The sequence below is a fragment of the Chiroxiphia lanceolata genome, chromosome 6 (genome assembly GCF_009829145.1).
Source record: "Chiroxiphia lanceolata isolate bChiLan1 chromosome 6, bChiLan1.pri, whole genome shotgun sequence".
In the NCBI taxonomy this organism is placed as follows: domain Eukaryota; kingdom Metazoa; phylum Chordata; class Aves; order Passeriformes; family Pipridae; genus Chiroxiphia; species Chiroxiphia lanceolata.
The window spans coordinates 491,736-513,698 of NC_045642.1; the positions used below are offsets into that span (position 1 = coordinate 491,736).

Sequence of the window (21,963 nt, forward strand, 5' to 3'; positions counted from 1 at the left end):
AGGCCAGCTGCCCTGGGTACCCAGGGTGTGGGGGGATGATGGTGGGCACAGGTGCTGAAAGCAGGCACGTACCTGTTTTTTGGTTCCTGTCGATGAGAGGCAAGGTGCTGTCATCAAATGAGTTGCCTCCCTGGGTCCGAGAGGCATTGCTCAGGTTCACCTATAGCAACAGACAGTGACCAGTCACACCCTGGGCCCAGATGTTCCTTTCCCACTTGGCACATCCCAACCCTCCAGCACCAGGATGGACCCAGGAGCTCTCCCACAACCCTTCAGCAAGGGGCTCAAAGTAATCAAAGGGTGCTCGAGCCCCCACCACAACCCCATTAGGGCAAGGGGGCCCTGCCTGGACTGGGGCACTGCCCAGTGCTCCAGGAAAATGGGTAGTCCCTGCTTTTGGGAAAGAAACTGAGCCCAGAAGAACCCTGTTCTTCAGCACTGCCACAGCAGTGTTTAGGGTGACAAAATTCCTGCCTATGGAGCCACATGCTGGTGTGGGACACAGGGTGTGACACTTCCGAGTGTCCTTAGCAGAGCCTTCCTGCTGCCCTGAGGAGCAGGGACATTCCCCTGAGGCACAGGGGACAGACACCTCTGCGGGTGCCCAGTCCCACCAGCAAGGCTGCAAACTGGTCCTGCTGAGCTCCAGGAACACCCTTCTCCCTGCTGCAGGACCCCACCGACTCCCCCAGCCACCACAGGGCATCCCCACACCTGGAAATCTGACTTCTTCCAGCCTTCCTTCTCCAGGGGCTTCCGCAGCTCCTTGTAGCCCCAGACTGTCTGCAAGACGAGGGCGGCTGCTCGGACTTCTCTCTCTGAGCGGTTCCTAGGAAGAGGGGAAGGAAGAGACGTTTGGAAACAGTCACAGCCCGGGGGAGGCTGCTGGAGTAGCCCCTCTCCACCCCTTGGCATCACTCTTTGAGCAGCGCCTACCCAGATTTGTTGATCAGCACCAGCTTCTCAATCCCCTGTGTTTCCCGCAGCTTCTTGGCTGCCTCGAGGTTGTCCACGATCACTTCGTTGATGGTATTGAGGATGGACACCACCGTGTCCTCAGAGAGGTTTTTGGCAGGGGTCTGCTGGCCTCCAGGCAGGTTCTTCACCAGGTTGGGGATGGCGTGCTTGCCTGGGAAGGGGGAAGAGCTGGGCGTGAGCAAGAAAGAACAGGACTGCTGGGAAAACCAGCGCGGAAGGTGACGGGCGGCCCATTTGCTCTCGAGAGGAGCAGCGGGCAGAGGCTGGGCTGACCTGTGCCCACACGCTCCCTCAGCAGGGCAGGACGCTCCTGCCCGGCCCGGGGTGGGTGTGCAGAGCGCGCCGTGCTCACCGATCAGCTCCTTGTTCCGCAGGTCCACGGCCAGGTTGCGCAGGGCGCCGGACGCCGCCTTCACCACGCGCTCGCTGTCGTGGCTCAGCAGGTCGGCGATGGCGGAGAGCCCCTTCTCCTGGCGCAGCGCCGAGCGGATGTACCGGCCGTACTGCGGGGCAGGGACAGCACCCCCCTGTCACCTGGGGCTGGGGACACCCCTGCCAGCCCTGCCACCCCCCCTCCCCACAGGCACCAGGGGCCTGCTGCACCCACCGAGCCCACTCCCACCCCAGGGCACCCTCACGGGACAGGCCAGGCTTCCCAGAGGGTCTCTGCCTACACATCGAGGGAATGCAGGTTATTATCTTCATTCCCTGCCCCCAGGAGGGCACAGGCAGCTGGCAGTGAGCACAGAGCCCTTCGCAGCACAGGGGACCCCGTGCGTGGCTCCTGGGGCCATGCAGGAAGAGAACAGCCCGGTCCCACTGCCCCCACCACGGGCGGCACTCCCGGCTCCCCGGGCCCCTTCCCTGGCCACAGCCAGCTCCAGGGGCACTCACCGTCCAGCTGCCAGCACACAGGTTCTGGATGGCTCCCGCCGAAGCCTCCAGGATGGCCGGAGTCTTGCTCTCCTTCAGAAGGGAGATGTATATCCGCACCACTTCTGGCTGGAAGAGGAGCTCGTAGCCTGCCAGGAGAACACGGGTGGGAAGCGCTTACCCCGGGGATCCACCAGCACCTGACTCATCCAAGGGAGTGCTGCTGGGCAGACGAGGCTGGAAGCTTTGACCCAGGTTCCCTGGAGGCAGGATACCTGGCACAGAGGGGCTGCCCCAGGGCACCAGATCCAGGATCAGGGACTCCAGAGCTGCCACCCACGGCACCCAACACACCGCTGCAGCTCCAGAGGGAGAAACTTGGGAAACACCCCAAGCTGTGTCCCCCAGCACGCAGGCAGGGGTCAGGCCTTCAAGCATCAACTCTTTTCTACGGCAACATGCCCAGAAGTGACTTGTAAAGCAGCACTAAGGCTGCAGTTCGTAGGTGCAAGGCCGGGTTTTCCATCTTGTCCTCCCCTGACGTGAGGGATGGCCCCAAAGTCAGAGCAGGTGCTTCCTCAGGCTTCCACCAGAGATGGGATCTGACTCTTCCCACGGCTCAGGTCAGCCTAAGGAGCCACCACCACCATGTATCTGAGCTGCTCACAAGCTCAGGCCTGCCCTAAGTTTCCTCTGATTCCTCTGGCTCAACTCTTTGTAGCCCCAGGAGCAGCGGGGTCCTCCTGGGAACCACAGGGTGCTTTGGGGGCAGGAGGAGCTGAACTCAAGCCCTGGGCTAGTGCTCACTGCTTGGCCTGTGATTCACTGGCAGTAGGATGCTTGTCCCCAGAGGTTTTTTGTGGAATGACCCTTCCTCATGCTCATGCTGGAGAACACTAAAGGCAGAGAGATTTTGGCTTTAAATCCTGCCTGCTCTTCATGCCCAGGAGAGAAGAGTGGGCAAGAGGGCCACTGTGCTGGAGGTCTGAGACCATCACAGAGGGCTGTGTCACTCTGCTGTCCCTCAGTCCCTGAGGCAATAGTTCCCTCTAAAGCCTGTCCTGAGCCAGCACTGACCTCCTCTATGCACAAGCATCCTCACAACTGCTGGTAGAGCTCATAGTTTTAACAAGCCTTTGGGCAGCCAGGAACATTCCTGCTCCAAGAGCAGGCTCCTGCCCGTTGGAGAGGCTCGCTGGGGGAAGAGCTGCCCTAACACCCAAGGCCAATCATCCAAGGAACACACCTTTGGCTGGAGTTGTTCTCTTGGGAAAATCCACTGTGTCGGCACCAGGGTCTTCTGGGAGCTTTTTACCTTCAAAAAGGGCAAGTGGAGAGGCGTGAGATTCCTCCTCTCCCCACCCACCTCAGCCCACCAGCTCTTTGCCACTTGCAGGAACAAGCCCAGAGGCTGAAGCCAAGCGACCAGCACGTCCCAGGAGGGGGCACTGGGGGCATTAGCCACACTGCAGGCAGAATGTGCCCAGCAGGGGATGGGGGGGGACACGACACACAAAGAGAGCTGGAGAAAGCACCCAATCGAACCATGGAAAAAAGTAAAACCAAGAGCGCACTCACCTCTGGAGAACCACTCGTCTATTGGTGAGGCGGAGAGAAGGACAGGAGAGAGGGGAGGCAGGAGGAGAGAGGTGCCGACAGCGTCATGGGGCAGATCATTTGGCAAGAAAGCGAAGGGAAGGGGAAGGGGCGACACGGGGAGAAAAGGGGAGGCGTGGAGTTAGTGGAGACGTAGCCATCACCATCCCACCACCAGAGACACCCAGCACAGCCTGTGCCAAACACTTCGGGCGAGCCAAGCAGCAGCTCCCAGAGCCAGGGACCCACTGCGCCTCCGGAGAAAGCTGCAGCTCAGGCTCCACGTGAGGTGCCCAAGTCGGAGCACAGAGACCCCAGGCCACCCTCCAGACGTGCTGCAAGCAGGGCTGTCCCTATCCCTTCCCTCCCTGCTGCTGCTGGCCCACAAACCTTTGCCCTTCTTGGCACCGAAGCAGCTGGCGGCGTGGGGCCCGGCGTTGTTGGCAGGGACCAGGGGAGTCTCCTGGTAGCGCTCGGCGTGGGGGATCTCCCGGTGCACTTGGTAGGACAAGTTTCTCAGCAGGCACACGCAGTTCTCCACCAGCTGGGGGAGAGAACCAGAGTGTCTGACTGGGAGCAGCACCCCAAGTCTCCGAGTGAGGGCTCAGCACCCGGCACCCACCCCACCCCAAAGCTGGCACGACCAGTGCTGCAGGCATGAGCTCGTACCCCGTGGGACAAAAACCTCTCTGCCTTGGCACGAAAGGGCCAAGGAAAATTCAAGCCAGCACCTCATCCAGGTAGATCAAAGAGCCCTGAGCCAGGGGACAGCGGTCTGGGGGTGAGTGACAAGCAGACCCCTGCTGGGGGGGCCAACATTCCTATCCCAAACTGCAGGGTGAGTGCCAGACTGGTCCAACAGTGCCAGGTACACCCCACACAGGCTCTCCCTTCCCCGACACCAGCCCCACTGTGGTACCTTGCTGTCCGAGTCCTTCTGGCCGATCTCGGACTGCACGATGTAGATCAGGGCGTCCACCAGCCCGTCACATTCCCGCAGCTTCCGACGGGCCTCGCTCCGCTCCGAGCTCACGTTCCTGGCAGGCAGGAGAGAATCGTCATGGCAGGGGCAGCTGAGGGCAGCCTGCACCCCACAGAGCTCAAGAGAGAAAAAGGCTCTTGTAGCTCCCCTCAGTGAGGGAAACTGCTCCGAAATCAAAGTCTGCATCACCAGCAGCTGTCTCCACAGAGCTCCAAGAGCTCTGGCAGTGCCAGGAACAGCCAGGAAGGAGTGCTGCAGCCCAGACCCAGGCCGGGGCTCTCCCGTACCTAAGGCAGCCAGCGGTGTTGGTGAGCACCGACTCCCACTCGATGTGGCGGGGTTTGGAGTCCTCGTTGGGCTCCCGCTCCCAGCCGGAGCGGGGGATGACCACCTCGTCGGTCAGAGCGTGCAGCGCGTGATCCACGATGGCCATCTTGATGGAGTCGTGCGAGGACAGGTTCCACAGCGTCCCTGCAACGCCGCAGGCGCAAAGGTGAGCGCTCGGACCCCGACCGCCAGCCCGCCCCGCCCCGCCCGGAGCCGTCACCTGTGATGACCTCCGTGAGGTCCATGTCGTGGGCCTTCCGCAGCAGGCGCACCAGCGCGGGCACGCCGTCGCAGTTCTTGATGGCGATCTTGTTGTCCTGGTCCTTGCCGAAGGAGATGTTCTTGAGGGCCCCGCAGGCGCCGTAGTGCACCTCCTTCTTGGGGTGGTCCAGCAGCCCCACCAGCACGGGGATGCCCTTGAGCCGGCGCACCTCCGTCTTCACCTTGTCGTTGCGGTAGCACAGGTGCTGCAGGTAGGCGGCCGCGTTGGACTTGACGGCGTCCAGCCGGAAGCTCAGCATGGCGATCACCTCCGGCAGCTCCGGCTGGCGCCAGTTCCCCGGGGCCGGAGCTCCCTTCCGCAGGCTGTCCAGGCTGGCCAGGCTGCCCCGCTCGTGCTGGGCCAGCGGGGCCCAGTAGTACCGGTCCGGGGCCACGTCGTCCACCAGCATGTCTTCGTAGCTCCTAGGAGAGAGGGCGGCGGGCGTCAGCACACGCCCAGACCTTGCTGGAGCTCCTCGTAAGCTCCTTGCTTATCCCCCTGTGACAGCCTTGAAGGATTTGTTCCTACATCTATCCCCCGGAATTAGATCTGTTCCTCAAAATAAGTTCTGCCCCTTCAGACCGTAATTCCTTCTCGTTTCATCAACTAAGCCGTCCAGTTCTCACATTTTCCCAGCTTGTCGACCTACTTTGCGGATTCCGTTTTTTACACGTAGGCCCTAAATCAATCATTTTTACATCAGCTGGTGAGCGGTGGATTCACTTCTCTTTCCCACCAAGTTTTCCATCTTATCTTCCACGGTCAGGGGCAGAAGGAATTGTTCACAGCCAGACCTTCAGGTCTGATCCACGACTGAAAGAGGAGGAAGAAATTTCCAGCCCTTTTCATCACCTTTTCCTCCAACCCACCAGAAGGGATGAAGCTGGATCCTGGTCTGATGCCTGTGGAGGCAGGAGCCAGCCCCAGGGCAGAGGCAGGAGCCAGCCCTGGAGGCGAAGTGTGCTACTGCCTGAGGGACAGGCACTAAGAGACACCTGGGCTCCAGGGATCAACCTCGTGGCTCCTGGCTCCGGCCCAGGGAAGAGCCCTGGTCCCACACCCTCACCCTGGCCAGGAGCAGCTCACCCTCAGACTGGCAGAGCTGGGAATGAGCCCCAGCAAGCACATGGAAGCTCAAAGTGCAACTACTGCCCCCCATTCTGAAGTGACACTGAACACCCCATGACACACACCTCGCAAAATCCCTGATTCTCCCCTATTTCTGCAGTCACTGCCAATATAATCCTTCCCCCACCCGGGCAGAGGAATCCAGTGATTTCCAACAGAAGGAGATGGGAGGGGATGGCTCTCGCCCCTGCTGTGCCAGGGTACTGAGGACACTCAGATAAGACCCAAGGAGAGGTTTCCACCCTCCACCTCACACCTGCCCCAGGGGTTGCTCAGCAACCTCCCGAGCTCCCGGACCAGGCACAGGCAGGGAAAGGTCTGACATGATGGGTGGCAGGTCCTGCTCCCACCACCACTCCCCTACCTACAGCCTGTGGTACAGAACTTGCCAAAGCCACCAGACACAGCCACGTGCCAGTGCTGCCAGCAAGCCACTGACACTTGCCAGCAGGGCTGGCAGCCGATCCCACTCCCTTTCCAAGACTAACTCCCTGAATGGAAGCCCCTGTCCCACCGTGACTGTCTCAGTGCCCCTCCAGGCAAGATGGGGCTGTGAGGGAGGGGAAGCACCCTCCTTCCCTCCTCCATTGCAGAGAGGGAGCTCTGGGAAGAGCCCCAGGGCAGGGACTGGTGCTCTCTGTGGCCGATGGCAGCCAGCACACGCTGCATCCCTGGGCTCAGGACACTCCTGCTCCAGCGTTCCTGGCCAGCTGCCTCCCCGAAGGAAGTCATTAACAGCCAGGCCCCTGCTCAAGACAAACATCTCTGAGGCAGGGGGGACGCTGCTCTCCCTGCTCCCATTCCAGCGAGCTGGGCAGAGAGTTCGGATGGTAACTGAGAAGGTGGGGGACAAGCCAAGCTCAACAGTGCCTGGATTCCACAGATTGCTGTGATCTTTATCTGCCTGCCCGGGGAGGGAGAGCCGGCCCAGGGGCCCACCAACCCATCCTTCATACCCTGCACTGCCCCCGCAGGACAAGCTGACATCCCCAACAGAGCTGCCCTTGGAAGTGGAGCCTCCTTGCTCTGTCAGACCCAGATCCCCAAGTCTCCCACCTGGCTGCAGCTCCTGCACTTGGCTCCTGTAACTCCCCTCCTCCAGGACTTGGAGGGGCAGGAGCACAGACACCTTCCAGCCCAGCAAAGAGGGCTTGTGGTCTCAAAGGCCACACAGGGAGGGCTGGGTGCTGGGCAGGGCACAGCCCAGGGAAGGTTCGCAGGCCAGAGCCTCTGTTGAACACACCTGTGTAACCCCTCCTGCCCAAAGTGCTCGCTGAGGAGTGAGATGTGACGGCCATGTGCCCAAAACTGCCAGAGCTGACCTCTCCCAGGCTGCCCGAGAAGGCAGAAACCTGGAGCAGCCCCGCCTGCCCTCCTCCAGCCGGCACAAGCTGCACAAAGTGAAGTGGCCGGGGAAATCCATCTGGGTGAGCAACCGCCCCGACTGGTTCAGCACAGCCCCGCAGCACTTGTGCTGGCACCAGCCACAAGGACAGACAAAGCTGCTCCTTCAGCAGGCAGGAGCCAGCGTGGATTCACAGTGCCTAGACCGGGCAGATCTCCACAGGGGATGGCCAGAGTCTCCTCTCCCTCAGGTTGCCTCTGGTTTATGTCCCAGGAGCTCAGGCAGCCTGCACTGAGCTTTACTTGCCTGGCTGGGCCCACCCTGGGGCACTCAGGAGGTGCACATCCATCCCAACTTGCTGAGATTGTCCTCTCCCCATCTCCAGGAGCCTGGCTCAGCCCCTTGCTCCATTCCTACCTCCCCAGCACCTGCCCAAACCCTGCCTGACAGCCCGGCCGGGAGCAGGGAAGGGAGCAGTGCTTGTGTAGGAGACAGCTGGCACAGGATACCAGAGGAGAAGAGTCACAGCCTCAAGTAGGGGACATTCCCGGGTGCCTGGCAGGGCAGAAAGGACCACCAGGACCCTGCTCCAGCCCCCAAGGGCAGCACAGCATGGCAGGGCAGGTGCTCTGCAGCCAGGCTGGGGGAGCCGCCATCGCCACAGACACACACAGGGGAGAAACTGCTGCTGCTGCCAAACAGGTCGAGCAGCTTCTCCCGCCCTGCCCTGCAGCAGGGTCGGGCTGTGCAGGAACCAGGAACGCTCCTGGGGCACCGTGGGGCTGAGCCCTGCTCACCCCAGCCTGGGCTCAGCTCCCCTCCCTGAGGCTGCCCTTGGCTCGGGGAGAGCACGATCACGGGGCTGCTGCAAACCTGCACAGCAGGGTGATGATACAGTGGGATACTCCGGGCTGGAGCACAGACAGACCAGCCGGGTGGCACAGAGGGAAGGGCCCGGAGCTACACCAGCTGCCCAGTGGAACTCCTCGCTGCGGGAGGACCGGCTCAATTAGCACCCGGGTTTAACCACCAATTAAGCAGACAATTAGAAGCGGATGCAAGTTTTCTCCCGCGCGAGCCGCCTGTGACTCAGCTCACGGTGTTGTGTCCGCCATCCTCCCTCCTCCAAGGAGGGTGAGGTTCGATGGACCCCACAGCACCCCCCAGCAGCCCAGAGCCTCCCGCTCCACGTACCTGAGCCGCCGCCGGGCATCCGAGGGGGTGCCCGCCCTCCTGGCCGTGCCGTAGTCGGACATGAGCCCGTAGTCCACATCCTCGAAGCCCACGCTGCGCTGGTCGTCCTCCAGGCCGTACGGCTCGGGGTGGAAGTGGTTGAGGTCCATGTTGCTGCCCCCGACGCGCACCTGGGGCTGGGGGCCGTAGATGTCCTGGCGGCTGGGGGCGCGGTAGGTGTCCATGGAGGGACGGTAGCGCTCGTCGATGCGGGTGACGCGGGACAGGCTGCCGTAGCTGTGGTCGCTGCCCGGGTAGCCGTCCTCGTAGGGGCGGCCGTAGCCGTCGGGGTAGTGGTAGTTGCGAGGGAGGGTGGCCGTGCCCGCCTGGCTCAGGTAGCTGCCGGGGCCCCCGTTGCCGTTCTTGCGGAAGTTCCTGTCCATGGTCTGGACGTAGTTGCTGGTGACGGGGGAGGTTTCCAAAGGCAGCCCGTCGGGCCCCACCGGCACCTGCTGCACTGTCCGGGTGGTCACGGTCTTCACCACTTTCTTCACCTGGAGGGGGTGACACGCGTGCAGGACACGCTCCCGTGAGGAAACTCGCCGCAGACCTGCATCCCCGGATTCCCCTGCCAGCCCAGCACTTTACTTCAGGCACATTTCTCCCCCTGTTTCAGCTCGTGGCACAGCAGGCTGGCAGACACCACTGGCAGACAGACATCATGGTCCCCAGCCATGCCCTGTCCCACCACGCTCTCCCCAGGCCTGTACCGTGGTCTCCGTACGCCGGGTTGTCCCATCATCTGACGTCTCCACGGACACGACTGACATGGCCCCTTCCGGGTCTTCCTCCATGGTGTACGTCTCCTCCACGATCTGCCCCGGGTCCTGCATCCTGGGGATTGTGCTGTACAAGAGGTGGCTGTGGTCCTGAGGGGAGAAAGCAGGCAGGCCCCATCACCAACCTGGACCTCCCTGGAGTCCGCTGGACGAGAGATCTCCCTCCTCACAGGGAGCTCCGATATCCTCTTGGAAGGAGGTACCAGCAACCCCACGCCCGAAGCCCCTTCAAGCCAGGGTGGCCACATTAGAAGCACAAACCACCCTCTTCCAGTTGGAACAGGGACACTGGAGCACTGTCCTGCACCCTCCCCCAGCAAGCAGGCTGCCCACAGCCAGGGGGCCGAGCTCCCCTTACCTGTGGCCCGTTCAGCTTCAGATCTGAATACTTCTGCCTTTCCAGGTCAGCATCGCCCAAGAAACGTCCGTTCTGAAACACAGCGGGCCCGTTACCAGACTGACCTCCCACATATCCATCCCTGCTTCCCTTCTGGGCTCCAAGCAGCCCATCTCCTGCACCTCACAGACCCACGTGAGCTCCCGGGGGGGGAACACGCTCCTCGGGGGTCTGTGCCACGTGCAGCAAGCCACCCCCAAGCCAGCCCGGGGAAGAGCGGGAGGACATGCCACTCAGCCCCCTCCAGACATCCCAGCTCTCCCACGATGCCCACACGCTCCCGACGGAATGGCCACGACACTTCCCTGCTCCCCAGCAGGGCCCTGGACACCTTCCACGTGTTCTGATGCAGGAGCCACCAGCGACACCCCAGAGGCCCCCCCGGGGCCAGAGGGAACCACGCGGGCGCTCGGCGGCCGATCACAGGGCGCTGCTGTTTGACACTCGCACTCCTCCTTCCTCTGCCCACCCTGCCCTGCCCCGCACGGCTCTCCTCGCACCACAGCTGGAAAGACACCTGCCTTCTGCACAACACCACACACCAGCCCTCCGAGCACCCCTCTCCAGGACTGAGCCTGAGAAAGTCAGAACAGGAGACACCTCAAGCCAAGGCAGATGAAACCACGTTTCCAGCCCTGTAGGGGTGATTTCTCCCAGCCCTAGTCTGGCTGTGTGGGGACAGACCGAGACTCCATCATCACACAGAGGGAGACACACACGTTCCCCCACAGCAAACCCCAGCCTCTGCGTTTCGGCCGCCCTCCAAGCAGCCGAGCGGGATGGGGAGCAGAGATGCCCAGGAACTGAGCACAGCACACCTCTGACCTTCACAAAACCAGACCAGAGCCCGCCTGGCATCGAAACCCTCCAGGCTGGCTGGCACCTCCTCCCCCGAAGGCTCTGGCTGCCGAGGGAGGTCGGCACACCCCCAGATCGACTCCGGTACGCCAGTGTCACAGGACCGGCCGAGCCTTCCTCCACCTCCCGTATCCAGGGAGGGCCAAAGGCGGGAAGCTGCCCCCTCCGAGGCAGGACTGGCGCGGCCGGGGGGGCTCCGGGAGCCTCTGCCCCCCGCTCTGGCGAGGGGGTGTTTTACCTGGTGCCGCCGGGTGAGCGTGCCGTTGGCCAAGCCCGGGCCGGCGTCCTGTGGGGAGACCCGGACTCGCTCCAGCTGGGCTGAGACATGGCGCCGTTCCTCCTCCAGGGCCCGGGTCAGCTTCTCGAACTGTGCCTCCTGCTCCTTGACAGAGGCAAGGATGCTGGCGGTCGACTCCACTTCCGAGTCGTCCATGGGTGACGGGTGCCCGGGGCAGGCAGGGCGGGGGGCGTGGGGACGCACGGGCGGAGGCGGCTTGGAGTCAAGGTGAGGGGAGGAAAAGTGACCCACAAGGGGCAGGAGCCCCTCTCTTCACTGCACGTGATTTGGGGGAGGAAAAGGAGGAGAGAGAAGAGCGGTCAGAAGAGACTGATTTCGTTAAGACAGGTTCTCAGAACAAGGGAAAAGTAAAAAAAAAAAAAAAAAAAATCTTATGGCATTAACACCCACTCCCACCCATCACCAGAGAGCTGGCAAGAGGGTCCTGGAGCAGCACAGCCCCGGGCAGGACTCAGATGCAAACTGCCCCAGCGTTTAAGCTTGGAAAAGTGGCACTGTGGGGACAGAAGGTCCCCCCAGCACACCCAACAGCTGGGGCTGAGCTGGGTTTGGAAGAGCTGCTGTGGGCTGAGGGGTTCTCTCTTCCCACAAGGGTCCTCCTCAGGCCGCAGGAAAAGCTCAGGGGCAACAAAAAGCTGCAAGCACAGTGCAGGAGGGGAGGGCATATCCCTGGGGTAGGGCAGGGGACACTCCCGGAGAATGAGAAGTGACCCACATCCCATTGCTTCCTTCAGGGAAGGGTGGAGGGAGAGGGCTGTGTCACTTATCTGTTCCCTCCTCCCTGATGTGATAAATGGTGGGGAGACAGCCCTGGCTCCACAGCCCCTTCCTTACACAGGAAAGGGGATGAAATGGGACAGGATCCCCCTAAAGGGGACCCCATGAGCCCCCGTGACTGCTGCCAAAACTCACCACCCTCCAGGCTGCAGCCCCCCAGGGGGTCCTGAGCCCACAGACCTAGGGACGGGCACCGGCCTGGACCCCTCCAACACCCCCTCCCAAAGGAGAACAGCAAGCGAGCCACAATCAACATTTCAGTAGAGAAAGGCAATATTCTTCCATACAGACCTGTCAGAGGAGGAAGTTCAGGTTTGATTGGCAAAGGCACGGGGACAGCCAGATCTAGACGCAGAGAGTCATGGGAGAAACAGCCCAGCCACCACAGTGAGGAAGCAGGAGGGAAGAGAGCTCTGCAGGGACAGCGGGAGCAGGTCAAAAATCACACGTGGGAACCCCAAAACAGAAGGCAGGGCGGGCACAGAACCGGGAAAGGGGCGCCTCTCTCCCACCCCCTCCCCTCGGAGGGATGGAGCAGTGTCTGGGACGGCCGGCAGGGTGGCAAAGGCTGCACTGCTCCCACAGCTCCATGGAGACCCCGGCACCTCCGACTGTTGCCGGCGGCAGGAGGGAGAGCAGGGGCGGAGAGGAGCGGCCGGGAGGGAGGGCAGAGGCGGAGAGGAGCGGCCGGGGCTCTGCCCTCCTCCACCGCCCTCCCCGCACAGCCCGGCCGAGTCCCTGCAAGCCCGAGAGGTTTTCCCAAACCCGCTGCAGTCATGGCAGGCGTGTGGGGACTCGCTCCAGCCAGGCAGCCAGCACTGAGGCTGCTTTCCCACGGTCTCCAGCATCGGCTCTGCCCACTCCCCGGTGCCACCCTGCTGAGATCTCCCGCCGGCAGCATCCCCCTCTCCTGCCCGCATCCCCCTCTCCCGCCCGCCCCTCGCACGCAGCCCTTCGCCCCTCCAGAGCCCGCCTGCAGCACGTGCTGGTGCACAGCAGCTCAGAACAGGCCTTTTTTCGGTCTTTTGAACCATTTGCCACCCTATCTCAAAGTGCATCCGGATCAAACCCTTCCTGAAATGCCTTCCCCACTCCTCCTGCCCTCCAAAGCCTCCCTTGGACACCGGCAGCCCTGGTGGCACCACCACCACCACCACCACGGAGCCCAACGACACAGAGCAGATGTTCTCCAAGCGCTTTGGAGGGCACATGCAGCACGTTCCACCATCTGGTAGCCACCACCCTCTCATCTGCCTTCATCAGTAACAAATCTCTCGATAAGAAACGCCAGCCCCCTGTGGGCTGGGATGCTCTCCGGCCTGTCCACATCCCGGGAGGGACACAGCCCACTGCCCCAGCAAGCTTTTGGAGGCTCCCAGACATGACTCCTGGCTCATGCACGCAGCTTTCCACCCCTCCCACCTTGCAACAGGTACACCCCGAGGCTTTCTCAACAGATCGGCTCCCGAGCCTTGTATGGAAATGCAGGGACGGCTCCGACCCTTCAGCTCACCTGCCCCGCGGACTTGCGGGATTCTCCAAAGGAGAGGCTTGGTGCCTCCCAAAACAGCGCTGACACATCCCAGCTCTCTCACCAAACACTCCCCATCTCTGGTGGGCTCCCCCCCACTTCCAGCAGGGACACAGATCCTCCGTATTCCGGGGCTCCCGGATGGCCCTGCCACAGAGACCGACTGCCAGGAGGCTGCTGCAGCTCCCCAGGCCCTCTCCCCAAGGAAGGGGAGCAGCTCCTTGCCACATCCCAGTCTTCTCCAGCAGGACAAGGGATGGTCCTACCACCCAGACACCCTACACAACCGCAGCATCCAAAACCCCAGCCAGAAGCCCCGCTGGCTTGTTGGGATTCATTTCAGAGTGGTATTTCAGCAAGCCCTTTATAAGAGAGGAACAACCCCCTACGAAGGAGGGATTCTCCACAGCGTAGCCTTGCCCAGGCCACTGTGCTTCCCAGCCTGCCCTCAACTGTCCCAACAGAGAAGAGGCAGATTGCTGGGGTGCAGGAGGACAGAGGCAGCACCTTGACTTCCAGGAGAGACTTTGCTGAGCCCCTGCTCTCGTGAACAGGCTCACACCTGTTTGTGAGTGGCCTCAGTACCGAGCAGCAAGCGTGGACCAGTGGGGTCTGGCTCTATGGGGGAGCACGGAGAGGAGAGACGGGATCCCCAGCAGAGCCCTGTGGCTGCCAGGCAGGGCCCTCACAGCCAGCAGGGCCTCCCCAGCCCCGGGTCCCCACCTCTGCACGCTCCCTGAGAACAGGGCTGGGAAACGTGGACACTAACAATGAAACTTGCAGGGCTGTTCGGGCCCCAGATAAGGGGCTGGAGCAGGCGCGAGGCTGTTTCCTTCCCGTCCCTTCCACAGGGAGTAAACACTCCAGCAGCGGAAGGAACGGGACAGGTCCCGCACCCTCCACCTCTCCTGTCCCCTGGCACAAACACCCCTCCAGCCCTGGCAGGAGGAGGTGTGGGGACACACACTGGCCCTCCCCTCCCCTTTGGGCCACCAGGTCCCAGCAGAAGGGTTTAGGGAGAGCAGGAAGACAAGGGGCTTTTTGGGGGGGGGGTGTGTCTGTCCCATCGGGGCAGCCAAAGCGGGGCTGGCTGTGCTCTGAGGCTGGGTGAGCCCACAGCTGACAGCAGATGTTCGGGGGGGGCCACCTGAGGGTCTCCCAGCAGGATCAGGTAATGTTAAGCAGAAGGGCAACAACTCTTGAGTGTCTGGGGCTGCCCTGCCTACACGGTTGTCACTCCTGCCCTGAGCACTGGGCACAGCTCCACGATGGGCAAGAGGTGCCAGCAGAACAGGGTCTCTCCCAGCTTTCCTCTGCCACCAGGGCACGTCACCTCCCTCATTCCAGCCACTGTCTTCATCGATCTGGGATTAAAGACATAATTACAGAGAGGCAGTGCCAGGCCTGGAGAGGTCAGCGAGCGCTGTCCCCGCAGACACAGCCAGCGCCGTCCTGGCTGGCACACAAACCCCAAACTCAGCCCTGCACCCGCCCAGCTGGGAGTGACCTGCCCCACGTCCCTCCCGGCGGCTCACAGGCCAGCACCCAGGGACAGGGGCTCCCTGGGCACAGCACAGCCACTCGCCACGTCCCCGTGCCAGTCTGGGGCACTCGCTGGCCACCTCGGCAGCAGGACAGGGAGGGCAGGAAGGGGAGAGCCTCAGCCAGGCAGCCAGCGAGCTGCTGGTGTGACAGTGCAAAGCCAAGGACGCTGGAACCCGCAAGGGTGAAATTCCAGGGATCGCTTTGCGCCCGTTCCCCCCTCCTCCCCCCCCCCAGCCTCTGAAGATCCAACTACAGAGCATTCTTCCAGAGCCAGACCCTGACCAGCTCTGAGGACGGCTCATGAAAGCCTTTTCATCATGAGAGAGGCACTTGCTGACACACCCGTTACTTAAAAACCCCAGCAAGCCAAAAATATTTCGGCTGGCTCAGTTCAGGGCGAACCAAGAAGCCTAAAGACAAAGCACACCCTGAGCAGCTCCTGCACCAGGGGCAGAACTCCCCTCTGTCCTCCCCCCTGCAACAAGGGGACCCCAGGGACCAATGCAGCGACCCAGAAAGCTTCACATCCAACCCCCCCCATGCCTTATCTCCCAGCTTCCTGGCATCAACCCCACACTGGGCTGTGCCCAGAGGTGCCAAAGCCAGAGCAGGTCTACTGGAGAGATGTCACCCCTGTGGAGCCTTGGAAGCAGAGCCTGCTTGTTGGCCAGGAGACAGCTGCCAGCCCACCTGTGGGCACAGAGCTTCCTTCCCTCCTCAGAGGGACCCACCCTGATCTTCCTGGCTGGATTAAAAGCTTGATAATACGGGGACAGGCACCCTAAACCCTGAGCCCTCCAGAGCTCTTCCACTGAGGGCAGCTTTGGCAAGGGATATTCTTCTAAAACCCCTTGCCCTGGCTTCTCCAGAGGAACTGCCTCCCCGCAGAATAAATGTTTTGCCTGGAAAAATAAAGTTTCCAGGGCCAAACCACAGACATACCCACCTAGAGTTCACCTGCACCCTCCTCTGCCAGAGGATGGAGTCCAGGCCTTGCAGGCTCCCCACCAGGAGTGCTTCCCTGGAGTCAGCCACAGAAAGATTAACCCCAGGGCCCAGACTGAGCCAGCAGATGGGGAACTGCACTCTACAAGCCAGGGAAAATGGACAAGATCTGACAGATAGGACTGGGGCTGGAGGCTTGACAGGCAGCACCGCTGCAGCACGTGGGTGATGGATCTCCAGCACACAGCCCTCTGCTTGGGTCCTTCCAACGACCTGCTCCAGCCCTGCTCCATGCCCCAAGCCCCCAGAGAGCTGTCACACAATGCTCCTGGGATCCCTGGGGCTAAGGCCACGGCCTCAGCACAGAATACTCTGGGCAAAGTTCAACCCAAGCACCTACAAAGCCAGAATCGCCTCTGCCACATCAGCCCTGCCCTGGCTCCCTGCTAAGGGACACACCAGGCGCTCACTCCCATCGTCCCACTGCCACCAGGGAGGGGGGACAGAGCTGCATCAGCCCTCTCCTCTGCTTTACTCCTTATTTGTGTCCCCCAGGCACCTGTTTGGCACGTGGCAAGGTTTGTCACCGTGGCTGGACACCCCTGGCAGCCCCCCATGCTGTGAGGCACAAGTTCCATCAGAGAGCCCCATCATGGACCCAGCCCCTCACCCAGGCTGGCTGAGCCCCCGTGGGGGCTGCCAGGCTGACAAGGAGGGATGCACTGCCCGAGGAACTTGCTCCTGCTCCAACACAGTCCCCAACACCAACACGAAAAATGGCAACACCGCTCCTCTAATTGGCCTTTCCCTCTCAGTCTGAGGGCCCGAGAAGAGCCAGCTGGCTGCCCGCCCTCCAAAAGCTCTCAACACCAGACCCCCGTCCTCAAGAGAGAGAGGAAGCAACAAATTCTCCTGGTTCCAGCTGCCAATCACGATGCACTCAGGAAACACAGAGACTCCATCAATAATTCAAGCCTGCAATTGTCCGAGCGCCTGCAGTGCACTTGCCCTGCACAGGCTCACGGCCCTGCTAATTCACCACAGGCTCCTGGTCAGTCTCAATTACCTAAAAAATAAATGAACCGGCAGCGCTGGCATCTTTCCCCGCCCCGAGAGCAGGGTCCAGGCTCAGACATCAGCCCTTGGACCTCAGCCTGCCCGAGGCAGCAGGCCCAGGCTCACCCCATCTCACCCACGTCTGTGTCCAGCCCGGAGCACCCACGGTCCCCAGGGCAGGGGGGAACCAGGGCAGCTGACGATGGGCAGTAGATCCCACATTCCTGCACGGGTGATGAAGAGTTTTGGCTGTTTCTCTCCCACCCACAGAGGCAGGAAGGTGCCCACAGCCCACCCACGAGGGACCCCTACCCAGGCTGACACACCCTCACTGCCAGGCTGTGCGAGGCACCGTATTCCCACTGCCCAGCCTGCCCTGGCCCTGCCAGACCCCACTCCAGGGGAGAGGTTCCCCCACCTCCTGCCCCGGGCTCCAGCTGCCTCCCTGGCCCCTGGGAGGGCTCTTCCCGCTGGCAGGTCACAGAACACAGCCAGTGGACTTTGGGCAGGCTGGCAGGTGGCCAGCGGCCCTCCCTGGGCAGGAGAGAGCTGCTCCGGTAGCGGGTTGGACACCGTCCTGGGCATCTACCTGTCCTGGAGCAGCCCCACCTTCCTCGGGAGGAGCTGTGCCCCCAGTGCCCGGCCCAGCGGAGGAACACCCAGGAGAAGCCACCGTGGGCTGGGAACGGGCAGGGAGCCGTTCTCCTCCGCCCATCACACCCAACTGGTTGGACTGGCAGCGGGATCGCCACCCGGCCTACCTACCTCACCTGCCACCCCCAGCGCCAGGGACGGAGGCCACGTAGCCGGGATGGGTTGGGAAAGCCTCCCTTGGAGAGGGGAGTCACCTGGAGATGCAAGCCAGGACGCAGATCGCACCTTATAAGGGAGCAGGCCGGGAGCCAGGGAGCAGGATGAGGAGGGAGCGATAAGGGCAGGGTGGGGCTGGAGGGAGGAAGCAGGAGCGCGGGTCGCTCCCCTGGCAGGGCAGGGGGCCGGGATCACAGATACCCATCAGGGCCACAGGACAGGCCTGGACAGGCGGTTGTGAAACACGGTGGGCAATCCCCCGGGGAAGGGATCCGTCCCTGGCTGGGCTGAGGTCACCAGGCCCGTGCTGTTGGCCATCCCAGCAGGACAAAGAGCAAGGCAGCCAAGAACGGAGCAGTGCGGGGTGAGCCACGGAGAGCTGTGATTGTTCTGCTGGTATTCCAGCAATCCTGTGGCGGGGCAGCTGTCCTCCCAGGCACGCCAGGGGCCACTTGCTCCTCTCCAAGGAGCTCTTTCCCTCCTTGTGGGCCTGGGGCAAGACCTCCAGGCAAGTCGGGAAGCTGCTGACTCTCTGTACCAGCTGGACAGAGGAGCCTGCGCCCCAACAAGGGGAAGGGAGATGAGCTTCCCTCGGCACTTTTGGGGAGGAGAGGACTGCAGGAGGGCAGCCAAACCGCCGGGCTTCGGGCAGAGACTCTGCCCACCCGTAGCCACGAGGCTGGAGCCTTCCTGCCAGCAACATCCCGCTGCATCCCACTGCCCGCGGACGCCCCAGCAGCCCCGCTCCCCTGGGTCCCCCACCCTGGGGACGGCAGCAGGCAGGGTCCCCACCGCCCCTGTGCACCAGCCCCACGGCTCACACCCCGGGGCCCAGGAGATTCACATGTCGGGAGCCCTGCAGCAGCACAAAGGCGGCTCTCTCCTCGCTGTGGGAATTCGCAGCTGAGCGCTCGGCAGGGACAAAGGGATTTCACAGGCACATCCCCAGCCGGCGGCCGGCCTCCCTCCCCCGGCGTCCCCGCTTCCTGTCACAGTAGCACCAGACCTCGGGGGCGCAGCAGCAAACAAACACCCAGCGCCGGATTCTGGGAATGGGGCCAGAGCATTCCCGGGGCAGGCCACGCTCCGGCAGCCAGCGGGCTCCTGCTTCACCCCAGCGGCTCCTGGGCCACGGCGGGGGGAGGCAGCAGCCCCCCGGCTCTGCTGTCCCAGCCCAAGGGGCAGCAGGTGAACCAGGGGGATCACAGGGCAGCCCCTGGCTCCTTGCTGCACCCAAGGAACAGCAGCCACCTCGATGGGGGACATGAGCTGTGCCCACAGCCAGGACCACGGCGTCGGGATGAAGGTCAATGTGGCCCCCCCCCCCCCGGCTCCAGCCACACCAATGTCCCTGCCCTTCACCCGTTCCCCCACCCTCTGCCAGGCTCAGCTTTCCCATTCAGCTGCCTCTCTCCCGAAGGGAAAACAAACAGAGCCCAGTGCTACAGAGATAAGGGCTGTGCTGGCAGAGTCCAGGGAGCAAAGTCCCTCTCAGTGAGACCCGAGGCTGCAGCACCACAGGAGCTGCCTCCCCAAGCCAAGGGCATGGCAGATGAGAGAAACTGCTCCGGCTCCCCACCCCAGGAGCACACGAGCTCCTCCAGGGCTCACACGTGCCACTGGCTGTCCCCAAGCAGAGAGGCCGCAGCCCGGTGGCCAGCATTCCCAGTAGGATTAGGGGAAGCCTCCCTCCACCAGGCCATGGGCACAAGCACCCACAGCCAGCTGTGCCAGCCCAGCACCTGAACACACAGATTTGGGCCCCCTTCCATGGCAGAGCCCTCTTCCCAAGGAAGCCACTTGAGATCATTTCCTGTGCCGACACCTGCAGCACCAGGGCCCAGCCCCAGCTCTGGTTACCCTGCTCCAACCCGTGGACAAAGGAGCAGGGCCTGAAGGCACAGGGGGAATCTCAACCTGCATCACTGGGTTTGGCACTGCCCGCCTTCCCTGCAGGAGCAAGTCACCAAGGACTCGCGACCAGGAATGGGGAGAAGGGCTGGAGCACAGGGCCCCCCACCCATCCCGGGAACCCCATGTGGGGTCTCCCCACCCAAGAGGGACCCTGAGGCAGACAGGGCGCCCTTCCCTCTGCCACACCAGACACACTGCTCTCCCCTCCCCACGCTGAGCAAACAGGCGAAGGAGCATTTGGGGAGGGAGTGGCCAGGAGGGGATTGCCGAGATTAAGCCAAGCCGGCCCAAGGGAGCGGCCCAGGAGGAGTGGGACCCCCTGGCCCCACCTGGGCCCAGCCAGCCCAGACTCCCCGAGCAGGTAGGGTGGCCACGGGCTGAGTCATAGCACAAACCACCACACGGGGCTGGGCTGAACACCCCGGTTCTGCTCAGCATGACCTCATCAGGTGCCCGGCGCTCTTAATTGCAAGCGTGGAGATGGCTCCGAGGGCCCTGCCAAGAGCAGTAATGAATGGGTGAAGGAAAGCCACTGGAGAATCATCAGACAAGAGCCAGGGACTGAATCAGGGCTGGAGGTGGGGAAGGGGGCTGAGGCAGAGTGACAGCAGGTCCCCCAGAGCTCTCCAAGGCCCTTTAGTGCCCACAGCCATGCAGGAGCCAGCGCCCACATGACACTGGCCAAGCGACGCTCAGAGGGACAGCAGGACTCCATCCCACCCCAGCCCCCTTCCCAATTGTTTGCTCCTCCAGTCCTCTCCCTGAGAAGCAGCTTCCCAGACTCCTGTGCGAGCCGAAGGGAAGGAAACCTGCGCTTCCTGGTCAGACGGAAGATGACATCGTGGCTTCCCTTTCCTGTAAGCTTCTAAACACGACGTCCTGCCAAGAGGAGCCACTCCCCACCGCCCCTAGACCGCGAGCTGGAACCAGGCCGGGAATGCTGGGCACGGGCACCAACACCAGCCTCAGCTGTCAGCTGTGCCAGCCAGGAGGTCAGCACGGCCCACCAGGAGAACAGATGCCTGGTCAGCTTGCTGCAAGTGTCCTGCCTCTGGGGAACACATCCGAGGGTTCCTCGTCCACAGTGCTATCACATTCCTGGTCAGGGCTGGGAGCATCCTACTAGCAGAGGGCGGAAGGCGCTGTTTTCCAACCCCCTGAGGATGGGCTGGTTACCTGCAAAGCTGCGGCAGCACCAACACCACAACCCCAGCACAACATCTGCCCCCTCAGACAGCCCTCCAGCCCCCCTCACACACCTCACCTTGTCCACACAACTCCACCGCACCCCCTGACACTCTGGGGGGTTGCCAGGGCTCCCAGAGGCAGGACAGGGCATCCCTGGGATGCCACAAGCCCCCTCACAGCTCTTGCTGATGCCAGAGCTTGGATCCCCAGGCCCATCCACCTGCCCTGCCCAGGGCAGCTCCTCTTGCTGCTGAGGGAAGGAGAACAGAGAAGGAAGTGAGTGGTTTTCCACTCAAGCCATCTGCTGGAGACAGACGCCGGGCAGAGATCAGGGGAGAGCAGGTGTCTCCCTTTGCCACACCAGTGTGCTCTGGAGGGAAGCTCCCTCCTGCAGGTAAAAGCAGAGTAAAAAAGAGAAAAGAGAGAGGAAGGAGGGTAAAAAGCCAGCCTGGAGCAGGCGGGTTCCCCACATCAGAGAGGATTTCTCCCAGAAACACCTCTGGGCTCTCTACCTCCTCCTGCTCAGACCCCAGTTAGCAGGAGGGGGACATCCCTCCCCCGGGAACGAGCCGGCCCGCCTGCAGCCGAGCCAAGCATGGCAAGCAGCAGCCCCTGCGTGCAGCAACACGCTCGCAGGAATGCGTTACCCCACTGGGCAAGGGGCCTGCCAGCAGCATGCAAACACCCCCGGTGACCCACCCTTCCAGGTCGGAAAAACTCGTCTTTGCAGTTCCACACACTCCCTCCCACCCACGGCAGCTACCCACCCACACGGGGCTCCAGCAGCACCACCTCCCCTTTCTGACCCGGCCAGGACCGGAGCCGGGAGCACCGGGAAGCAGCTGAGAGAGCTGGGGGCTCTTCTCGGAAAAGACCCACCCCAGCGCCACGTGAGACGGGGGCGAGAGGAAAACACACGGGCTGGGGACAGCGAGACGCCTTCCTCCTCCTGGACAGGGTGGGAACCAGTTCCCCACAATGATCCACACTGAGGCCATCCAACTCGCCTCAGGTAACCCTTCTCCTGCCCAGGAGGTGCTTCTGCAGTGGTAAAAACTGTGTGGGACGAAGGGAGAAAGGAGAGCTACCCTCCTGCTGCCCACTCCCCCATGCTTCTGCTGCTTTTCCCCCCTGCCCGGTG

The 21,963-nt window shown here is 62.5% G+C and overlaps 1 protein-coding gene across 12 annotated transcripts in view; it reads right to left on the reverse strand.

Moving 5' to 3' along the window:
* CTNND1 (catenin delta 1) overlaps positions 1–21,963 on the reverse strand; it is a 28,765-nt gene that overhangs the window by 2,673 nt on the left and 4,129 nt on the right. For 7 of the 12 annotated variants that reach the window (XM_032690870.1, XM_032690869.1, XM_032690867.1 and 4 more), the window contains exons 1-16: positions 12,125–12,402; positions 10,997–11,311; positions 9,862–9,933; positions 9,435–9,593; positions 8,686–9,218; positions 4,977–5,440; positions 4,717–4,900; positions 4,367–4,484; positions 3,838–3,991; positions 3,430–3,447; positions 3,098–3,166; positions 1,873–2,000; positions 1,331–1,481; positions 937–1,129; positions 715–829; positions 73–160 (exon numbers count right to left, since the gene is read on the reverse strand). In XM_032690870.1, the coding sequence (XP_032546761.1) occupies positions 73–160; positions 715–829; positions 937–1,129; positions 1,331–1,481; positions 1,873–2,000; positions 3,098–3,166; positions 3,430–3,447; positions 3,838–3,991; positions 4,367–4,484; positions 4,717–4,900; positions 4,977–5,440; positions 8,686–9,218; positions 9,435–9,593; positions 9,862–9,933; positions 10,997–11,191 (2,641 nt within the window). In that variant the 5' untranslated portion in view covers positions 11,192–11,311; positions 12,125–12,402. Of the gene's footprint in view, positions 1–72; positions 161–714; positions 830–936; positions 1,130–1,330; positions 1,482–1,872; positions 2,001–3,097; positions 3,167–3,429; positions 3,448–3,837; positions 3,992–4,366; positions 4,485–4,716; positions 4,901–4,976; positions 5,441–8,685; positions 9,219–9,434; positions 9,594–9,861; positions 9,934–10,996; positions 11,312–12,124; positions 12,403–17,675; positions 17,820–18,541; positions 18,709–21,963 lie in introns of those variants that run through there. The other 5 variants (XM_032690862.1, XM_032690863.1, XM_032690861.1 and 2 more) reach the window with 5 other exon arrangements.